This window comes from Salvia hispanica, chromosome 5, assembly GCF_023119035.1.
Source record: "Salvia hispanica cultivar TCC Black 2014 chromosome 5, UniMelb_Shisp_WGS_1.0, whole genome shotgun sequence".
In the NCBI taxonomy this organism is placed as follows: domain Eukaryota; kingdom Viridiplantae; phylum Streptophyta; class Magnoliopsida; order Lamiales; family Lamiaceae; genus Salvia; species Salvia hispanica.
The window spans coordinates 8,848,132-8,868,697 of record NC_062969.1 but is presented as its reverse complement, the minus strand read 5'-3'; the positions used below and the strand labels follow the sequence as shown (position 1 = coordinate 8,868,697).

Genomic DNA, 20,566 nt, shown 5'->3' with positions numbered 1-20,566 from the left:
AATTTTATTTTATGTCATAAGATAAAAGTCATAAATTTTGGTCAAATTAGCATACTTTCAATTTTGACTAAATTAAAAATGAACTAGATCAATCACCACACTTTATATCCTGTATTCGATTGATCACTAGTGCTAAGTTGAGATAGTTGTGTGATGTGCAGACGCAAAATTGATGTGGAAAAAAACAAACCGTTTGGCCCGACTTTGTCCCATTAAATACAAAATAAAAGGGTGTTTGATCCGACGTTGTTTCGCTAGAAATCTCCTTTTATATTTTGCTAAACCCTAACCCTAAATCTTCGAAAATCCTCTATTTTCGTCATTTTTTCGGGATTGCAATGGTTCGAAGAATTTATCTCAATAAATTATCTCTATTATTCTTTACAATTAAGATAGACTAGTCTTTAGGGCGTGTTCACCCTCTTTGTTTTCTTTTGTCTAGAAATGAAACTTGATGAGAAATGTGGCTGGGTGGCCCACATAATTAAACAAATAACCCAACGTTCAGTGTCCTAAAAATAGCCCCTGTTTTGATATTATGGAATTTAATTTTGCATTTATTTTTTTCCTTCGAATTTTGTTGGCCAATAATGCCCCTTGTTCAGTATTTCGTCTCCCTCTCTAAAACACAAAATTGCAACTAAAAATCGCAATTATCACAGCAAGAATAGTCCACTGACGGAGTGTTCTAGAGCATATATAACCTAATAAGCTTCAATTGTCTAGTATTTTTGGTTAATTTGAGATTTGTGCAACTATGGTAAAAAAAACAAAGTAAATCAATGAAGAAGAGAGCGTCGACTGCAGGCGCGAGCAACTCCAGGTAGCGGCTGGACCGAGCAGAATACGGCGGTGGTCTGAACGTGTGTGGCCAACGACTGGAGCCGTGCCGGGCAGAGGTGGCCTTGGGGTGGTGACCTTCGTTTGTTTCTTTGAATTTGGCAACAATTTAAACAGGAATTGAGAATAGGGAAGGAGGGGAAATCAACAAGGAGGAGTTAGAGAGAATAGTGGAGAGAATGGCGGTGACTGGTGGCTCCCGCTGCTCGCCGGAGACGACAGCATCACCGGTGCAGCTTTTCTCTTTCATGTATCAGCTTATGAACTGATGAAGAAGACGACAGGGGAAAGTGGGGGAATCCAAAGTGCAAGGGTAATGAAGGAATTTCAAACTCAATTCTTGACCCAAAGATCAATGCAGAAACAATTAGCACCCTTTTGTTATGAATTGAAAAGTGGCTAATTCTTCAAGGAACAGTGCGGGCCGGGTTTGTCTCTAGGGCCAACAAGAATTAATAAAGGGAAGGTGAACACTCTAAATTGATTAGAAATGAGCCCATATCTGGCTATAACTTGAAAGGTGAACACGCCCTTATTATTGATAGGATTTGGGTTTCGATGTGGGGTTTTAGGCATCGTGATTAGGGTTGATTCTTGTGGATTTTTCCTATTTTCTTATTCGCTGATTTAGGTGATGAATGATTAAAGAGATATACTCCCTCCGTTCCAAGATAAGTGACCTACTTCTTTTGGGCACGGGATTTAAGAAATGGTATTTAAATAAGTTAAAGTGGAGAGAGTAAAGTATGAGAGAGGGAAAAGTAGAGGAGAGAAGAGAGAATAAAGTATATGGAGAATAAAGTAAGAGAGATGACTTTTTGCTAAAAATGAAAATAAGTCACTTATAATGGGACACCCCAAAATGGAATACAAGTCACTTATCTTAGGACGGAGGGGGTATCATTTAATGACAACTTCTTCATGAACGTCGTAAAGTGAAGGAAATATTATAAATATTCTTTGTCTATGCAAACCCTTTGCTTTTGTGAAGACCTCACCCCCTAAAAGAAACCAAAGATAAGATAATGCGAAATCTATACATTAAAACCCATCTTTAAAAACTCAGTACACATTTATTCTCATTATCTTTATAATCATACCTTTAGGTCATACATATTTCTCTTTTTCTTAAGTCGTAGACTTAGGAACAATCATATCTCCATCATCAAGTGCTAGAAATATAACAAATATTAATTGTGTACTAGATTGGTGTGTTTCATTAGCCCTAAATCACATATTTACCAATATCTACCAGGTACTCAACATAAGTTAAAATTTCATAGGTTTGACTCATTTGAGTGCATTGAATTTAATTTATACTACACCTTTTTTATTCATTATTTATAATAGTTTAAGTGTTTTTTTCTTCTTCTTTTAGTTGTTGGAAATACTTTTGATTTTTTACTATGAGTTCATTCACTTTCCCGATTTGCTTATAGCTAAAACTTCAATTCGATGATTTATTATATGTGCTTGAAATGTGAGTTAATCTCACATTCAACACTTAATGTGCTTGAAATGATGTGAAAATCAAGAAACAGTTTACTGATAAAGTTGCACTTTATTATACGGTATGTAGTTATCTTCATAATGTTGTATTTGTAATCGCGCAACAACTAAACAATTATGTTGTCGATTCATTTAAGAGCTGCTTTGTTTTATTACAATAGATACATGGTTGTACATTTACGCCATTGACATATTTAGAGCAAAGCTATTATAAATATTTTGTATTTTGGTCTACTAACTAAACGCTCTGTAATATCCTCAAAAAAGGCTTTAGCAAAATTTCTAATTCGATAGGAAAGTTATCTGATTGTGACTTATTAATAGTTATTATGGAAAAAAATATATATATAGAAAATAAAATAAATATTAATGAAAATTAATTTGAAATAAATATAATATGTGCTATTATGATATAATGACATTTATTGTTGGAAATAAGAACAATTCCCTAATATCTAGAAGTGTCGAGAAATGTGGAGAGTCCAATAGATATATTTTATCTCCAACAAATATACTTATAATGTGGAGAATAATCTAGAGATAAGTTTCACTTGTAGTATTTTTTATAGGATGCCATTTGTCACAATATTTAGCCATATATTGAATATTAAATTAGGGAAAGGAAAACATATATGTGATGTTACCACTTTATTTTAGGGAGAGGGGGTTTTGACATCAATAATCTTTTGCTTCTTCCCCAATTTCTCAAAGTAATTCGTCATTTCTCTCTGTAAAATTCTCCAATTATGTTCTTCAATCGGTAACCACTTTTTAGGTGGCTTGATTAGCCAATTGTGTATTCTCTGCTAAATGAAGGTAGTACTCTGACTTTGGCTTATTTTATGGCCCAAAATTAATAATGTATTGAGTAGAATAGTATATGGTTTTTGTCTATTTTGGAATCGATGCGTAACTGAGGCTATTGAATTATAAAGCTATAATGGAGATTTCGTAGTAAGAAAACTCCTAAAACTAGAAACTAGCACTATGTTATTGTTGATATATAAACTTAGGAGTGGAGCTTTAGACTAAAACAAACAAAAGAATTTTATGTTGTGATATTAGAAGCGGTGAAACTTAAAAGTTAGAATCATAGTTTTGGGGTTCTTATATTACTTCCGTCCAAGTTGGGGTTATGTAGCTTTTAGAAAATATGAGAAGAGCATTATGTGATTTATTTGATGTTTAAGAATGGAGTTATGTAGTGATGATTAGAGATGAGATATTATTTTGGTAAAATGGTCAAGATTAAGAGGAAATTGAGTTGATAAGGTATACTAGTTTAATTAGTAGTTTTAAAACATGAGAGTGTTACACGCTCCTTTTCGAATTCTCGAAATATTACACAAGTGGAGTATATTTTTGCTGCGGACGTAGATTTCTCGTTTCACCACAACAATGACGTCTTGCTCACTTTAATTAGTAGTGGATCTTTGAAGTACTTTTATTCGATTACTTTAATTGACTTTGAAAAAGTACAAAGTAAAATTTAACTATAAATAACTTAGCAAATAGAGCTCATAGGCACACACTAATACATAATGTAAAACATACGAATATGAGTGTTGGATCATTCATTATTGAGAAAACTCCAAATTTGGCAATATATGAATAAATATGATACTCCCTCCGTTCCTTATTAATAGAGATATTTATTTTCGGCACAGAGTATGATAATAATGTATTAAATGGATGATGCAAAAGGTAAGAGAGAATAAAGTAAAAAGGTGAATTGTTTTTTTTGCAAAAAATTAGAAATTACTCAACTAATTTGAAACTTTCCACAATAGAAAAATGACTCTATTGAATATTAACATGGAACGGCATGTCAAAGCAACTAAAACCGTACAAAAACAATAAACCTATAAAGATGATCTTCATAGTCAAACCATACCAAGTTATGTTGGTTTGATTTTTTTTAAAAAATTGAATCGGAGAATATTATATCCATATTAGTTATTATATTATTATTAATTAAACTTGCTAATACATTATGAAAAACACTATTGTCAGCGTGCAGATCATTGATTCGATCCGATTCAAATATGAAAATTAAAGTTGGACTCTGTCTCCAACCTAAGTCAAATTCCTCCTTTCAATTTGTTAAATATCTATATCATTTCCAACTATATATGCAAATATATATCATTTTCAACTATATATGCAAGAATTAACCGAATGTGGTGTGACAGTTTAGGAAGATGAGAGAGAAGAAGACAATGGCAAGGAGGGGAAGGAGAAGACGTCGGTGACGATGAAGAAGAGATGACGATAGCTAAAAAGAGGTGCACATGAGGGATAAGAATGACAAGGGAAGATGGGGAATGTGAGATATGCACCTGAGATGCGCATTGTACAAGTCACATGTATAAGTTTTTGTCAAACATCATTCATAACTATTTTGTGATTCTGATATATATACATTCTGCATTACCATATTTAAACATAAGTTAAAACAACAAATCAAGCCTATATCACTATTACTTATAAATATAACATGTAAAAGCTACGTCACAATTTAATATTTTCTCGATCTTTTAAATTTAAAGTTTGCTCCATTTTTCAATTTGAGTATCTCTAAATTTTGTCCCATTTTATTGTAATAGTACTATATTTAGTAAATTCTATTACAATCTACTAACTTATTTTAGTCACAGTATATTATAAAATTAATATTATAGTACAAAGGAGTGTGTTTTATATTCCACTAACACAAAGAATACAATAAAAACACGTATATAAGATTAATATATACATTTAGTTAGACGTACCAATTTTAATTGACCACATTATTGCCCGGGCAGATTATCTGACATACCCGAATCCATGGACTTCTATCCCGTGCCATCTCATGATATGATTACCAACACGATTTCCATTTATTTAGAACTGCAGAAAATTTAGAAAACACGATTTCCATTTGTTTAGAACTACAGAAAATAGAAACCACGATTTTCATTTATTTAGAAACTAGTAAAATCGAGTAGAAAATAAAAAAAAGATCTGGGATCGGACTGCAAACAAACTCTCAAGTCTCACACAACAAGTGTGGTTTGCTGAAACTCCATAGCTAAACCCCCTCATTTTCGAGATCAAACGCCATGATCAAGATATCTCTCTGTTTATTCTTGGTTTCTGTTCCGTTTTTCGCGATCATATGCTCCGTATTCTCTGAAGACAGACCCACGGATCGTCGCGTTCTGGTCCTACTCGACGACTTCGCGATTAAGTCGCCTCATTCCATCTTCTTCAAGTCGTTGGAGACCAGAGGATTTGATCTTCATTTCAAGCTAGCGGATGATTCCAAGCTCGCCCTGCAGAGATATGGACAGTATTCGTATGACGCCGTTGTTCTCTTCGCCCCAACAATTGACCGTGAGTGAGCAAATTGCACTATTGCAAATGTGGATGTCCTTTTGAAATTGCTTGTATTTATGGATTTCTTGTGATAAAACCGAAAATTCACGAGTTACTGTTGTATGTGATGGACACTCCAATTAGGGGTAAGATATCTGTTTCTTGCTTTTATTGATTTGTCTTTGTTATTAATATTATTGCTTGGTGCAAAATCAGGGTTTGGCGGGTCCGTTGATGTTGCGTCATTGCTAGAATTTGTTGATTCCGGTCATTATTTAATTCTGGCTGCGGATACATCGGCTTCAGACTTGATTAGAGAGATAGTTGTGGAATGCGGGGTTGATTTCGATGAGGTGAGAGTTATTTTTGTCATTCGGCTTCTCTAGCACACTCTTTATCTTCGATTTTTTCTGTTTATTTTAGATAATTAATGTGAAAATTGATGCATTATTCGTTTACATTTATCATCCGGGAAATGTATGAAATTTTGTGTTTGAATGCTAGGACCCAACAGCTATGGTAATTGACCACACAAATCATGCAGTTTCAGAGACATAAGGGCATCATACATTGATTGCCAGTGATAACTTTATTAATTCCGAGGTTATCTTGGGGAGCAGGAAAATAGAGGTACATCTTCTTCCAGATATCATAAAAATATATTCCAAAAATTATTGACCATGATAAGGCTCGTTTCAGGCATTGGTTTTGGGTTAAAATTCTGTGCATTTGGGGCGCTAATCTGTGTTTCTGAGTTCAAGTGCGTAGTAAATCTGCCGGACCTAGGAGTTGCTGTTACCTGACCTGGCAGATGCAAAAGAGATGGAATTGAAGTAAAAATCAGAAGTCGTCCTTTGGACCTAGGAGAATTAAAAGTTGGCGACAGGAGCAGAATGGAGCAAGAGCAGATTATTTTAAAGAGTCTTATTCAAGAGCAAAAGCATCTAACTACCAGAGGGATACCCTAGGGATCAGAGTCTCACATATATAAAGAGCTCAACCTTGAAGAACAAGACAACCACTTCTACACACACTTTTAGTTCAAGCTCTTGTTCCATTCCTTAGTTCCACACTTCAAATTTCTCATTTCACTTGCTGCGCATTTGGAGATGGAGTGATCCTGGCTACCGTGGTTCTCATCGTTGTTTTGCTGCTGTGTAACACCGCCTTGTGAAGACGAAGAAACAATATTTACTTTGATTTGTTTAGTTTGCTTTCGGATTCGAGTACTTGTTGGTTTTTAAGTTTCGTAACTCTAGTTTCTGACTTTGATCTGCTGGATTCGAACCTATTTCTCGTTATTATGGAAGTTTATGTTGGTTTCTGTTGGATATCGCTGAGTTGACGTTTAATTCTTGCTTGTTATTGTCGGTCTTATTTATTGTTGGATGTTTGGAGCTGAGATTTGTTGGTTCGTTGTTGGAGGTTGTGGATTTACGTATGGAGATGTTTGGATTTGTTGAATTGTGGTGGATTTGAGTTGGAGTTTCGTAGATCTGATGTTTTCTGTTTACGTTTGCATGATTATGGCTATTTACTTTCTGTTTCTGCATCCTTTAGGTCCAGTAGCGTAGATCTGTTAGTTTAGGCTTTAATTTCTCATTTCAAGTTTAGATCTGAAGTTTGCTCTGTTTTCAAGGTGTTTAATACTCTGTTTTATCTGCTATTCTCGTTTGATTCCCGAAGAAGATGAAGTTGTAGGTAGTTAGAACCAGATTTGCTTTTGTCAGTACTTTCTGCACATGTACTTTGCTTTTTCTGCATGTTCTCCATGTTGGGGTTTGGTATACCAAACCTAACGCTCCAGATCCTGTCAGTACTATCTGCATTGTCTTTTTACTTTTCTGCGTACTTTTCTAGACCCTGGTAGTTTAAGGAAACTTGTCCTCACTTTTCGCTTTATACTTGTCTGTCCAAATTAGGAAAGTCCGTCTAGTTAAGTTAACTCCAGTTGTCTTAGAACTTTAAAATATCTCGTTTCTCTAAGTCATGCATGTTCCGTACGTTCTCATTTCTTAGACCCAGTAGGTAGAGTAAAGTTTTTCCTATCTCTCAGACCCAATAGTTTTAAGTTCTCGACCCATAAAATTGCGTGGCAGCAGCCAACCCCTTTTTCCCAAAACATCCTCAAATGCAGTTTCGTAACACATTCGTCCTCGTGGGATCGATCCTTTACTTCCCTGTGCTAGTTGTAGTATAGTGGGTTGAGGTTTTGAAGAAATAGAATGCATCCAACGTCCTCTGTCTGATAGTTTCATGATCTTCTAGCCTGAAGTCTAGTCGAATCCTCTGGACCTGTTAGATCGAGTGAGAACACAAACCGCATCACTCTATAGGCTCTTCAGACCACCACAAATTTCATCTGACATATGAAGCATTACTTGTTTTTTATATTCTACCAACTCCTATGAAGTATTACTTGTTTTTTTATGTGCCCTGATTTTACTGCAGGCTCCTGTTCTGTTCAAGGGAATTGGCCACTCTATAAATCCTTCAAGCAGCTTGGTAAGATTTCTACTTTGGTAAAGCATAAGAGCTATGTTTACATAATATAGATATATCCAATTTGATATATCATACATAGTTCCATAGTTGCTATATTTTACAGATGACAAAAGTTTTCTCTGCTTCACCAGCAGCATACTCGGCGAATCCAAAATCCAAGTTATCAAGTCCTCCCACTTTGATTGGTTTAGCATCTCTTTGGTTTCTGTAGTCCAGGTATATCATTTTACCAATTTCCTGATTGATAATTTGTCAAATGTTCCCATACATGGGTTTGGGATTAGTTACCTAGAAAGTGATTTCAAATTTTCTTCTAACTGAAAATTAATTTTAACTGAAGAAACCAACATCCCACCCTTATAGCATACTGTTTGTTGTGCACCTTAGCACATCCAACCACCATTCAGGAAAAAACTAGTCAGTGAATTTCACTTGTACTACACTGTGCCAATTTTGCTGGTAGTACATATGCTTCTTTGATATTTGACGCACTTGTTTCCTCACTGGTCAGCAAGAGTATTGTTGTTACCTTATAAAGCCCTTTGAAGCAAATTGCTGCTTTATTAACTGTCTTGCATTATTCTCATGACCAACCTATTGACCATGAAATTGTTGTTTAACTTCTGAATACTGTGGTAGATAAATATGAACAAAGTCAAGTTTTGACCGAAGGAAAGTCGTGATTACATATTTATTGCTTAGCTTATCTTTGTTATGTCCTAACTTGGTAAAGTCAACAAGTGCGCTTTAAATCAAAAGTACCAATGTAAATTTTCTGAACTCTAGTTGGTTTTTCTCTGTCCTACACTCTTTAGGAAGAGGCCCAAAGTGGTTGCATTTAACCAGTGTGTATACCCTATGGCAAGGTTTAAAACCAAACTTCCTAGTGAAGTGGTCCTTCAATGCCAGTGCATAAACCATCTTTGAATATGTACCCAATTGGGAAAAGAACAAAAATAAATACGTTGTGCGCAATGAAATGTTTGGTTCATTTTCTGGTTTGTGAATTTGGATTATCATTTGTAGACACCTCGAGATATTGATTTTCGTATGAAAAATTAATATGTATCCCTTATCGGACAAGAAACAATGCTCGGATTATGATATCGGGTTCACTTACTGTGTTCAGTGACAGGTTAGTAGTAACATGGGTCACTTTAACATGTCGTAACACAGTTTATAAAAAATTATCTTTTGTTCAGGCTCTTCCGCTCTGGAGTACATAAAGCTGGAAGCACTACCAAGTAAGTGAATGCAATCTTGTATATGAAGTTGGCATGTTTTAATCTTTGATTTGATCTTGTAGGATTTTGGTTTCAGTAAATTGGTAGATTGTGATTATATGAGTCTTTTTATAAGCGGTTGCATTAAGAGATCAGATCTCTATAGTGGCAAGTGATTTTGCAATCTCATAAGAGGGGCTGATGGGGGGAGGGGAGGGGGGCATGTGTGGGGAAGTGGGAGTGTATGCTGTCCGTACTGATATATATCGAGAAATATAATTTTTGTTTTGAGACAGTTAGTAAGGTCCTCTTCCTTGAAGAATGTAATTATTTATTTACTTATTATTATCTGAAGATAAAATGACTGTTCTATTTCTCCTGCGACAGACATGAGAAATGTGGGAATGAGCAATTTTTTGTTGAACTTAGCAAATGGGTGTTCCATGAAAGAGGTCATCTGAAGGTTTGCTCTTTCTCTGGATTAGCTAGCCTGTTTGGTCATACAGTTTCATGTTAATACCCAGTAGTATTGTGTTATATATTTTTTCTTTACTTTGATATTGAGGATTCTCATATTTTCAGGCTGTGAATGTAAGACATAATAAAGTTGGTGAGACTGATGAACCTTCAATATACAGAATCAAAGATGACCTGGTAATAGTCTTTTACTGGATTTAGTGCATACGAGAATGTATAAATTGAAGTGACATGGTTCAGTTAGTGACTCTTTAATTGTTGAAGGAATACTCTGTGGAAGTATATGAGTGGTCTGGCAGTAGTTGGGAACCATATGTGGCTGGTGATATGCAGGTTCAGTTTTACATGATGAGCCCATATGTTCTGAAAACCCTGTCAAGCAATGAGAAGGTGATATTTTGTTTAGTGCAGCGTGTAAAACTTGGTCATGATGTGTTTCTTTGCAACATGTAATCAATTGTTATTTTCTACAGGCCCTCTATTATACATCTTTTAAGGTTCCCGATGTTTATGGTGTTTTCCAGTTCTAAGTTGAGTACCAGAGACTTGGGTATACCGCCTTAAGTCTATCGAAGCAGGTAGTTCCCTTTTTGTAGATCACATCCATGAGTTAATATGCATTCCACAATGAGTTGTTCTAATTAAGAGTTTTTTCTCATTCCTGTGAATTTATTTGTGTTAATTGTAGTCTAACATCACTGGCGAGATTTACAATACAAATCTCAGGCTCTATTGTGAATTATAAATTTTCTTCTGGCCTTTCCACATGCAAAGTAGGATATGGTGAATGCTTTGACTCTTGTATATGATGAAAGAACATGCGGATATCTCTAGATAGCTGCACTGGTTACTTTTGAGCAAGGTTTTGTAAAGCATTTGGAAATTTATTGGGTACTTTCTCTGAACACACATATTCACCATTAAATGTAAATGCTGTTGGACTTCCAAAACAACGTAACCAAAACCACGCATCTATTTTTCTTTCTGATATTCTGTACAGAGTTTTCCAGCATGTCCATTTATCTAATATAGCCATTTGATTAATAGTTTTCCAGCATGTCCATTTTATCCCGTTATGTTTGGTGCTAATTTTCTCTTGTTTGTTCTTGAATATAACTAACTGGCTTGATTTTAAATATCAAGCACCTCTTTCATGTTATATGTCTAGTATTTAATCAACAATCAATTTCTTATTTGTAATATCTAGTTCTCTGAATCATTTACTATTATGTTAAAATATTCAGATTCCAGTTCGACCTTTCAGACATAATGAGTACGAAAGATTCATACCTATGGAGCATCTTTTTCGATGGTATCTTCCTCTCTTTCTTTCTGCATCTATCTGCTTGTTGATGCCAAATTCCCCCATTGACTGCTTGCAGCACAACTCTTACGTTCTTTGGTTATTCATGTTTTCAAAATCTTAAAATTCTGGGAAATCTTCCCTCATGCTTCAAGGAATAATAATTCAAATTTCTCTTCTTTTTTTTTCAAAATTGAGGTCTTTTTTACCTAAAAAAGTTATGAATTCTTATTTTCAATTTCCCCTGTCCCCCTTTATTCCCTATATTATTAAAACATTCTTTTGGTAAATTCCATCTTTCTCATGATAAATTATACAGATGTCGGATTTCTTCGTCTTCACCTTGGTATATCTGTACACAAAGTGGCATGATTTGGCTGATGGCAAGAGATGAGATTATGCATTCGAGGCTCGATTTTGCAACTGAAATGAAGGAGTACTATCAGATAGCTGCGGTATTGGTAGTAGATATGTGTGAGTCGTGCTTGAAACATTTGGAGCAAACGAAGCTTATAACCGCTGAGACTGTCAACATTTTCTTCTTCACACCACTCCGCTTGTAGACTTGTTTTTGTAATCTTTGAGATTTTGGTTCTTCTTCATTTCTTTAAATGTTCCCTCCCTGTTCCTATTGCTATACCAATGGGTGCTGGTTTCTCCATCAATCAAGAAGAAATTGGCTGTCATCACAAAAAACATCTAGAACTAGATATGAGTACATGTTTTAATAAGAAGTTGAAGCGTGGACCAAGTATAATAAATTAAGCGTGACTTTTCATTTTAGTTGAGAGTAATTTGGTAAATGGAAATATGAGATTATTTTTGGTGGAATTATTCAAGATCGATAAAATTAACTATTAACTATACAAAAAAAAAACTGAGTTGCAAATTAGACAGTGACGTCACTTTCCCTTGTATGTTTGGGTTGTATATTCCGTTCACTTGCAAAGAAAGTCTCACAGTCGTGGTTCGAAATCTTCAGCTATGGCGTAACTTCACAAAGTCGTGTTCCTTTACGCGGTTCAGCAATGCAACACTCGTCTCTCTCTCCAGTTTATATTATTATTATATGCATCAGCAAAATGAATGGCGCTTCTTCCACCTCTTTTTACTTTGGGAAAAAGTCTCTCATTGCTTCCCGCGTATCTCTTTACGATTTCTGCGTACATTGTCTTATGCGTGCAAGCTATACTCTCCATTTTGCTCTTAACTCTCTTCATTTATTCCTCTTTTAGGCTTCTTCATCTGCCGCATTACATTAGATCAGATCGATTTCTCCAGACAAACGCTAAGCCCTAACCATTGGATTTAGAATACATCTCTCTAATTTCTGTAACTGGACTTGCTTTCAATTTCAAGGGTTTGAAACCGCGCTTTTTTTTTTCTAGCTCAATTGTCAAGAGATCTATCAGGTGTGTTATGTACTTTGCTTAATAATTTGAATCTTTCTACTTTTGGTTAGTGTGTAGTTTCCACGAGTTTATCCCTTTTTGGTTCAAGCTTGTTTGATCCTCTCTTCTCAGATATTGATTGACTCATACCTGTTTGATAAATTGCCCCTGAAGAAGCTCTTGCATCGATTAATCCAACCCGATCCCCAATAGTTAAGTCAAAGAATTGAAGCAAAGAATTGAAGCAAAGAATTCTGCAATCTGTCTACTGTTTGTGCGTGTTAAGTGTGTGTGTGTTTTCCAGCAAAGTTCGGTTCTTGTCCGTTCTAGATTAGGGTTCTTGAGAAAAATGGGGAGCCACATGAGCAAGAGCCAGGGAGAAACCTCTGCTGCAAACGACATCAACAATCTGCATTTCGCAACGGAGCTGAATTCATACGAGGCCGCGTGCAAGATCGATGCTGATGTACAAGCCTTCGATGCTGCCCTCCATTGTCGAACAAACAACGCGATCAGTGCCCTAGCTGCCGGAGTTGAGGTCAGAGCGATGTCGTTTGATTCCCTCCGAGAGGTCACAGCCTGCCTCCTCGACATGAATCAAGAAGTGGTGAAGGTGATCTTGGACTGTAAGAAGGACATTTGGAAGAATCAGGAGCTGTTCGAGTTCGTCGAGGAATACTTTGAGAACAGCCTCAAGATCCTTGATTTCTGCACGGCTTTAGAGAAGTGCCTCAAGTCCGCAAGAGACAGGCAGCTGCTTATCCACATTGCCCTCCAGCAGTTCGAGGAAGAGGAGGAGGAGGGGAGGTATACGAAGACGCTGCTCGAGTTGAGGAACTTCAAGGAAGCAGGGGATCCATTCACGGAGGAGTTCTTCACGATCTTCGAGTCTGTCTACAGGCAGCAGATGGTGATGCTGGAGAGGCTGCAGTCGAGGAAGAACAAGCTCGACAAGAAGCTCAAGTCCGTCCACGCATGGAGGAAGGTGTCCACGGTGATCTTTGCAGCTACATTTGCTGCTGTGCTGATCTGCTCGGTGGTGGCTGCTGCCATGGCTGCCCCGCCTGTGGCAGCTGCCCTAGCAGCGGCCGCCTCTATCCCGTTGGGTTCAATGGGAAGATGGATGGATTCTCTGCTCAAGAACTATCAGAATGCTTTGAGGGGGCAGAAGGAGATCGTCAACTGTATGAATGTTGGCACCTACATTGCTATTAAGGATTTGGATAATATTCGAGTGTTGGTTGATAGGTTGGAGATTGAGATTGAATCACTCTTGAAAATGGCGGATTTCGCCATGAATGAAGATGCTGTGAAGATTTGTGTGGAGGAGATGAGGAAGAAATTGGTGGTGTTTACAAAGAATATTGAGGAATTGGAAGTGCAGGCTGATAAGTGTAGCAGGGACATTCGAAGGGCTAGAACTGTGATTCTGCAACGGATTATCAGACATCCTAACAATTGAACAATGTGAAAAATGTTGGATCATTTGATTTATTGATATTTAGACAAGGAATATTTGGATGTTAGCCTGACTAATTGCATTCGTTATAATAGTTTCTGTTGCTAAGACTATGGCTTTATGTTGGTTCAAAGTTCAGTCTTTTTCCTCATCTTCTAATTTTTTTGATTCTTCATCTGTGATGTGATTATTGGCATTTCACTTTTTGTGGAATAGTTGCTATATTACTAGTATATAATAAGTGTAATGGAGATAGTGATCATACTTTAACTTTTATCTGCTTGTAATGTACTTAGTAGAATGGAATTAGTATATCATGTGTTCAAATACTAGATTCTAATGAAAAGTATTTAATCATCATAAATATAATCTCATCATATATGTATAGGCCTCAATCTAAAATGCTACTACTACTAGTATTACTGGAGAAATACTAATAAGATTTCAACTTCATGTCACGGTATATTTTTCATGTTTGAATTAAAAAGATTGTTGTTGATCTGTCGTTTTTGCCGTCTACAATCTTGTAGTACTACAAAAATTTATGCACATTGGATTTGTTTTACAAAAATATCGAAGTACATAAGACATCTTTTAAATTCAAACAAGGTAAATTAGGTTGCTTTTACCAACTAGCGTTGTGTACAAGTCAATTGTGAATAAGGTGACTGGTACGTAAATGTGTTTTGTTATAGCTCTGTCATGGCTTAATGGCTAAGTTTTTCAGATGGTCTATTGTCTTCTCTATGCTACTCCTCTTGTCCTCATTAATTGTTCCATTTTTTATTGGTGCAGGTTGTAAAAAATCGTTTAAGTTTGTTAAGAAAAATAAGTGGAAAAAGTTAATGTGGAATATGAATCATATTTTTATATACTCCTCGTGTCCACAAAAAATAGATCAATTTGTAAATGACACAAAATTTAATGTGTAATTGATAAAGTAAAAGAGGAGAAGAAAAATAAGGTGGAAGTAGTATTCGTGTATTGTGAGGTCTATAGATGCTTAAAACATTCCTTATTTAGAATTAGTCTAATTTTGCTGGACAGTTCAAAATGATAAAATTAGTTTATTTTTGTGGATGGAGTGATTATTAATTTTATAATAATTATGCGTGAAATGAGTTAGTAAAATATGAAGTCCACTTATCAAATTAAAATAGTAAAAATAAGACAATTAAAGACTAGAAGAAAATGATACTAAAATGGAACAATTAATGAGACCGCCGGGAGAAATTTTTTTGACCTTTTTTTTGTCGATGCTTACACACTTTGCATGTCTTTACTCGATCCTAACTGAAGACTTATTTCCTTCATATTTAGACATTCAAACTTCAAGGCGATTGTGGACTGAAACTTTGATGATCAAAAGAGCTTTAGCTCACAATTTTCAGCACCTATTGCTCCAAATGGTTCATCACCAATCGTCGTTTAGTTATACTCTGTATTAATCAAAACACTTTGATTGTACTGTAATTTTCCGAATAAGAACACTAATAAATTAGACTGAATAACTAATACAATGATAGTAAGCTTTTCTGTATCAAAGAACACCCAAGACGATTAAACACCAAAATTAACACAAAATGAAATAGTACAGTTAAATATTCATGTGGAGAAAAACTTATACATGCATCCACACCCCATGCAACAAAGCTTAGGTGGCTTGGCTACGATTCATTCCCTTGTGTCTGGTGCAATTTAGATAATCTATTATTTACTCCGTATAAAGGATTTACATGTGTCAATAGAAAAAATTTAGGATCTCGGATGTAAAACTGAATATTCAGTGTCCGCAGGGGCAGCACAGTTGATTCCAGAGGGGCAGATTTGTATGATTGGCCAAGGATCAAGTTCCACTACTGTCGTATAGTTGCAACACCTCTCAGGCACAAGTGTGAGGCCTTGGGGAGGTGGGCTTCTGGCAAGCAGTGGGTTAGGCTCTCTCCCTTAGCGAGTCACAGTGTACCCTGATTTAACACCCCTCACGATACTGTCGGACCGGGATGTGGGGGGCCCTTAGGGTTGATGTAACACCTCGCTTTTTCGAACCCTAATTTTAGAGCCAAAAATTCAATTCCCTAATTTATGACTTAGGAGACGAGAATTAATTGAGGAACGAAATTATGACCGAGTCGAGTTTAGGGTTTGCGTTGGAAGTTTGAAAAGTCAAACTTGTTGATTATATGACGTGGCATGCGAATATTTGAATTTGAGAAATTATGTGATGAATTATGTGTTTGGGGGTGAGTGAGATTATTAGGATATTTTTCCATAACCTTATTCTCTTGAATTTTTGAAAACCCCTCATTTTATTGGAGAAAAATCCTATTTTTCCGGATTTAATTTAATTCTTGGGATATTTATCCAAATTAAATCCAAAACCCAATTGTTCCTTATTTTAATGGAAGAAAAATCGACCCCCCCCAATTTCTTGGTGATTTTCGAAAATCACCTATGTTGGGAAGCAGATATTATTTTACTTGTTTAATTGATACCTTATTGATTTCCTTTCATACCTAAAATCAAATATTCTATCAAATCTTACCTTACCTCAAGAAGATCTTGCCATATTCTATTTTAGTTAATATTCAAAATCCATCCCTTATTTAAACCCTGGACTACACGCCTATTTCTATACCAATGGGGAAAATTTTTATTTTATTTTGCTCCGTGATATTTTAATCTACTCCGTAAAATATACCAAAACAAAATCTTGGCTATTTAAAAGCCATATTTTTCAAAATTTTCATGCTTGAGCCCTAGAGCTTATTTTTGGTATTCCTTCTTCTCTACTCCATAATATTTGTTTTAATAAATTGTGGAGAATAAGATCTTTTCAAATATTCTATTTAATTACCTAAAGATTTTATTGAACCCTATAAATAGGAGAACTCCTAAACCTAACCCTAAAATTTTCGCCCCCCACCCATTATATACGCCCCCTCCCTCTTTTCCCTCACTCTCAAGTTTCTTCTACTTTTCTTCAATAATCCTTCATCCTTTGAGAAGAATTAGAGTTTGAGCCTCAAGATTTTTGAAGAACCAAGTCTCTACTTTGTTTCTACCGTTCGTTTTTCTCCAAAAAGGTGAAACCTCGGTTGCAAAGCAGGATAACAAAGGGAAAGAACATACTTGAAATCTAAGCAGTCGAGGTGAGCTTTTCTCCTAAACTCTCTTATTTCTTGCAAAAATATTGATTGGTGTTATAAGGGTGGTTTGAAACGTTATGCCATGCCTGTGATTGTTTCGATGATAATGTGTGCCTGATGCCTAACTTGTGAGTACGCTCCATTAGGCTACAGTGGCTATGGATATGTATAAACGAATTCGGGTCTGAGTACGGGCCGCAAACCCTACCAGGCCGTGTACACGGTGGGATCGGGAGCCGTCCTTGCTAGTCGGCCGGTCTCGTGGGCGAAAAGTGTGGCCACACTTTCGTCGCACTATGGAAAGATTGAGATTGTGATAATTGATGAGAAAAGCGGGGGAGATATTTGACTGGCCAGTCTAAGAAATATTTTTGTGATACTCGTGATATTCTTTTATAACTGCTTAAAACTCGAGTTCACTATGGTAAGAGTGGCATAACTTCTCTAATAAAATATTTTGGCAACGAGTTCACTGGGTATTTCAAAATACTCAGCCCTGCATGTGTTTTCCTTATGTGCAGGTTGAATGGCGACGAGCGTTGGCGGGTGTTGAGCAAACTTAATTATTAAGATGGATATTTTGAACTTCGAGTGTAGTCGTGTCTCCATACATGGCTTCACTTTCTCTTAGATGCTTCCGCTAAATTTTGAAACTCATTTTTATTACTCCCTCCGTCTCACTTTAGGAGTCCCGGTTTACTACTTTGGGATGTCCCACTTTAAGAGTCCCGGTTGGACATTCTATTTTTGTACATAACAATTACCCTACAATTTCCAATTAATTACCAGCAATGCCATTAAACAAAAATAAAAAATACATTTGATTAACCCCCCCCCACCTCCCGTTAACTCCCCCACCCATTTCTTACATCACTTCTGCTCTACGCCTCTACCCACTCTCTTCGATCTCTAATTCTACCACTGCTCCCTTCTCTACGAAGCCATTATTCATCTCGCCGCCGCCATCACCACCACCGCTTTGTCATGTCTCCCACCACCAAACACCGCCACCATCAAACGGAGAGGGACACCTTCTCCACCAAATGCCGCCGCCACCAAACGGAGACGGACACCTTCTCCACCGTTGTCCCTGAAACTCAGTTCTCGGTGAGCCCTACTCTCTCACCGTCGGCCGATCTTTCATTTGACTCCAATTTCGAGTCGATCGGCACCGATTTGTGCTGGAATTGCTTGGTGGTGCCTGATTCGGCGAGCCCCACTCCGTCACCTCCACCCACTCTCCCACCGTCAGCCGATCTTTCAATTGACTCCACTTTCGAGTCGATCGGTGCCGATTTGTGCCGAAATTGCTTGGTGGTATCTGATTCGGTGAGCCCCACCCCGTCAGTTTTTGAATCCAAAAATTTGAGCCCCAACCCGTCAGTTTTTGAATAACAAAAAGAGAATAACAAAATTTTGAATCCAGAGGGTATGTTACGGCAGTTTTTGGGGGAGTAAATATAGATAAAAAGTTTATTTAAATCATCTAAGGGTAGAATTGGCACTTCATTATAAGTGGATAAAATTTGAATTAAAAATGGCCAAAAAGTGGGTCCCAAAGTCCACTATCACCCCCATTTTCTACAAACTCCAACATTTTCTTAAAACCCCCACCCAACTCAACCGGGACTCCTAAAGTGAGACGGAGAGAGTATCACTTAGTCATTTTGAACTTATTTTCTCCTTTGGCTTAGACGATTGAGACATGTCGTGGATTTTGTTGAGCATATGTCAAACCCCTGCTTTTGAATCGTAGTTTATGATATCTTTTCTCCTTTGACTTTCTTGTTAAACCCTTGACTTTGATCGTCATTTATGTTATCCACTCTTCATTGATTTTCTTGATTAAACTGTTGTCTTATTGCTTCAATAGCTCGTTAAATGCCTAGGTCAAATCTCTTTAAATGAAACCCTAGCCTTGTTCTTGTTGCATTTATGTTCGTCTAGGTAACGACCGCCGAATTTATTGTACCCTAGGAGGGCGGGTCGTTACAGTTGAAGTTTCAACCTTTTTGTAAGATGAAATATTCAATGTCTGCCAATCTTGAACCCTCATTACTCGCTTCTGTTGTTGTGGAAATGAAAATACTAGTACTACTTATCTATGATACGTATTCTTATTTATAAGGGGATAGATACATCTAAAATTAAATTGGGAGATTCAATCTTATGAACGAGAGACACTTAATCTTGCAAACTGGACAACACTATCTAGGAGATACTGCTTTGAATCACAACTCGTTTAACCCACTTCATATCACCACGGTAGTCGTCAACTTTGCCTAGTAATTCTTCAAAGCACTTTTCCAGCGCCGCCACTTTTTCCCCATGATCATCAACGGTTTCCGACAAAGATTCGGCCTCGAACTGCAACCTGCGAGCCACCACGTGAACGCTGCTGAGATCTTTGACAGCGATTTTAGCGCCAATAATCATAACGCCGAGTGTCTCCTTGCGGCTCTCGACCGCCCTCTCACGCTTCTTCAGAAGCGACTGGATCCACGTCCCGAGCGCACCAAACAGGACGGACGCGGCCGCAGCAGCCGCAGCAGCTGGCCTGTTGGAATCCGCATTGGCTGCCGCGGCCCAAACGCAGATCACGGCCGCCGCTGTGAAGAAAACAGCGGACACCTTCTTGTAGGCAGCGATGCGATGGAGCTTCTGAGCGAAGGCCTTGTCCAGGGACCGGAGCATCTCCCCCGTCATCACATGCTCCGTGTAAAGATGCGATAGATCATGGAAGAAGTTGTGAAGGATGGACGGAGCAAGCGAAAACTCGGGCGTCTCGAGCCTGCTCACATAGTGGCTGCGGGCGAACTCCAATAATTTTTCGGTATTGGTAGCGTCCTTGTGCACGTCAAGAATGGCCGAAACAAGTTGTTCGTTTTGGAGCGGCGATGTCGTCAAGCTACTAGCATCGGCGGTGCTCATGCCCACCCCGAGTCCCCGACAATGAATTTGGTGGGGGAAATGGGGAAGAAAGTGATGATACGTACGGTGGAGGTGAGAAAGAGAAACAAGTGTGCCCTTTTAAAAAGGTGGAATTTGGAAATGTCATGACGCCAGATGCAATTAGGACAAGGTTGAAATGTCATGACGAGATGTCAATACCACATGAAAAAGGGAAATGTGGAGAAGACTTGTACTGTTAATACTACTAGTAAGTGCATGTTGAATTTTTGTGTACTTAAAATTTCGGCTCCGTTAGTAGTATTGATGAAGACTAGAAGTGGAAAGAGCCTGGTATTTGCTCAAGACTAATATTAGTATGCCATATTAAAAGTAGAGAATGTGAATGTACGTATCGAGCGTAGAATTTGACTCTTTCTGGTTGATTCGGTTATTTTGACCGG

At 37.2% G+C, this 20,566-nt stretch overlaps 3 protein-coding genes, 1 long non-coding RNA gene and 1 pseudogene across 5 annotated transcripts; 4 read left to right on the top strand and 1 right to left on the bottom strand.

The window, feature by feature from the left end:
• Positions 1-2,984: 2,984 nt before the first annotated feature.
• On the top strand, positions 2,985-4,764 carry LOC125191205. Its single transcript, XR_007171064.1, has 2 exons — positions 2,985-3,165; positions 4,542-4,764. It is a non-coding gene; the product is annotated as an uncharacterized LOC125191205 (long non-coding RNA).
• Positions 4,765-5,344: 580 nt separating this feature from the next.
• Positions 5,345-7,037, top strand: LOC125188582 (dolichyl-diphosphooligosaccharide--protein glycosyltransferase 48 kDa subunit-like). Of its 2 annotated transcripts, XR_007170761.1 has the most exons (4): positions 5,345-5,724; positions 5,923-6,059; positions 6,211-6,336; positions 6,406-7,037. XR_007170761.1 is itself a non-coding variant. In XM_048085521.1 (3 exons), the coding sequence occupies exons 1-3, from the start codon at positions 5,451-5,453 to the stop codon at positions 6,262-6,264; spliced, it is 465 nt and encodes a 154-aa protein (XP_047941478.1). In that variant the 5' UTR covers positions 5,345-5,450; the 3' UTR covers positions 6,265-7,037. The 2 variants fall into 2 exon arrangements, 1 of the variants encoding a protein (XP_047941478.1); XM_048085521.1 differs by having other exon boundaries at positions 6,211-7,037.
• A 1,124-nt stretch (positions 7,038-8,161) lies between these two features.
• Positions 8,162-11,816, top strand: LOC125188583 (annotated as a pseudogene).
• Positions 11,817-12,235: 419 nt separating this feature from the next.
• LOC125186929 (UPF0496 protein At4g34320-like) lies at positions 12,236-14,215 on the top strand. The gene is made up of 2 exons (XM_048083417.1): positions 12,236-12,626; positions 12,738-14,215. Exon 2 carries the CDS (start codon positions 12,955-12,957, stop codon positions 14,065-14,067), a length of 1,113 nt encoding a protein of 370 aa, XP_047939374.1. The 5' UTR covers positions 12,236-12,626; positions 12,738-12,954; the 3' UTR covers positions 14,068-14,215.
• Positions 14,216-19,424: 5,209 nt separating this feature from the next.
• LOC125189354 (UPF0496 protein 1-like) lies at positions 19,425-20,144 on the bottom strand. Its single transcript, XM_048086638.1, has one exon. It carries the CDS (start codon positions 20,142-20,144, stop codon positions 19,425-19,427), a length of 720 nt encoding a protein of 239 aa, XP_047942595.1.
• Between the last annotated feature and the right edge of the window lie 422 nt (positions 20,145-20,566).

Bases quoted from the DNA above. Each gene is read 5' to 3' on its own strand.
- LOC125188582 (XM_048085521.1), top strand. From the start codon at position 5,451: ATGATCAAGATATCTCTCTGTTTATTCTTGGTTTCTGTTCCGTTTTTC. The intron at 5,725-5,922 runs GTGAGTGAGCAA...GTGCAAAATCAG, and splicing joins CTTCGCCCCAACAATTGACC to GGTTTGGCGGGTCCGTTGAT. The intron at 6,060-6,210 runs GTGAGAGTTATT...TTTGAATGCTAG, and splicing joins GCGGGGTTGATTTCGATGAG to GACCCAACAGCTATGGTAAT.
- LOC125186929 (XM_048083417.1), top strand. From the start codon at position 12,955: ATGGGGAGCCACATGAGCAAGAGCCAGGGAGAAACCTCTGCTGCAAAC.
- LOC125189354 (XM_048086638.1), bottom strand. From the start codon at position 20,144: ATGAGCACCGCCGATGCTAGTAGCTTGACGACATCGCCGCTCCAAAAC.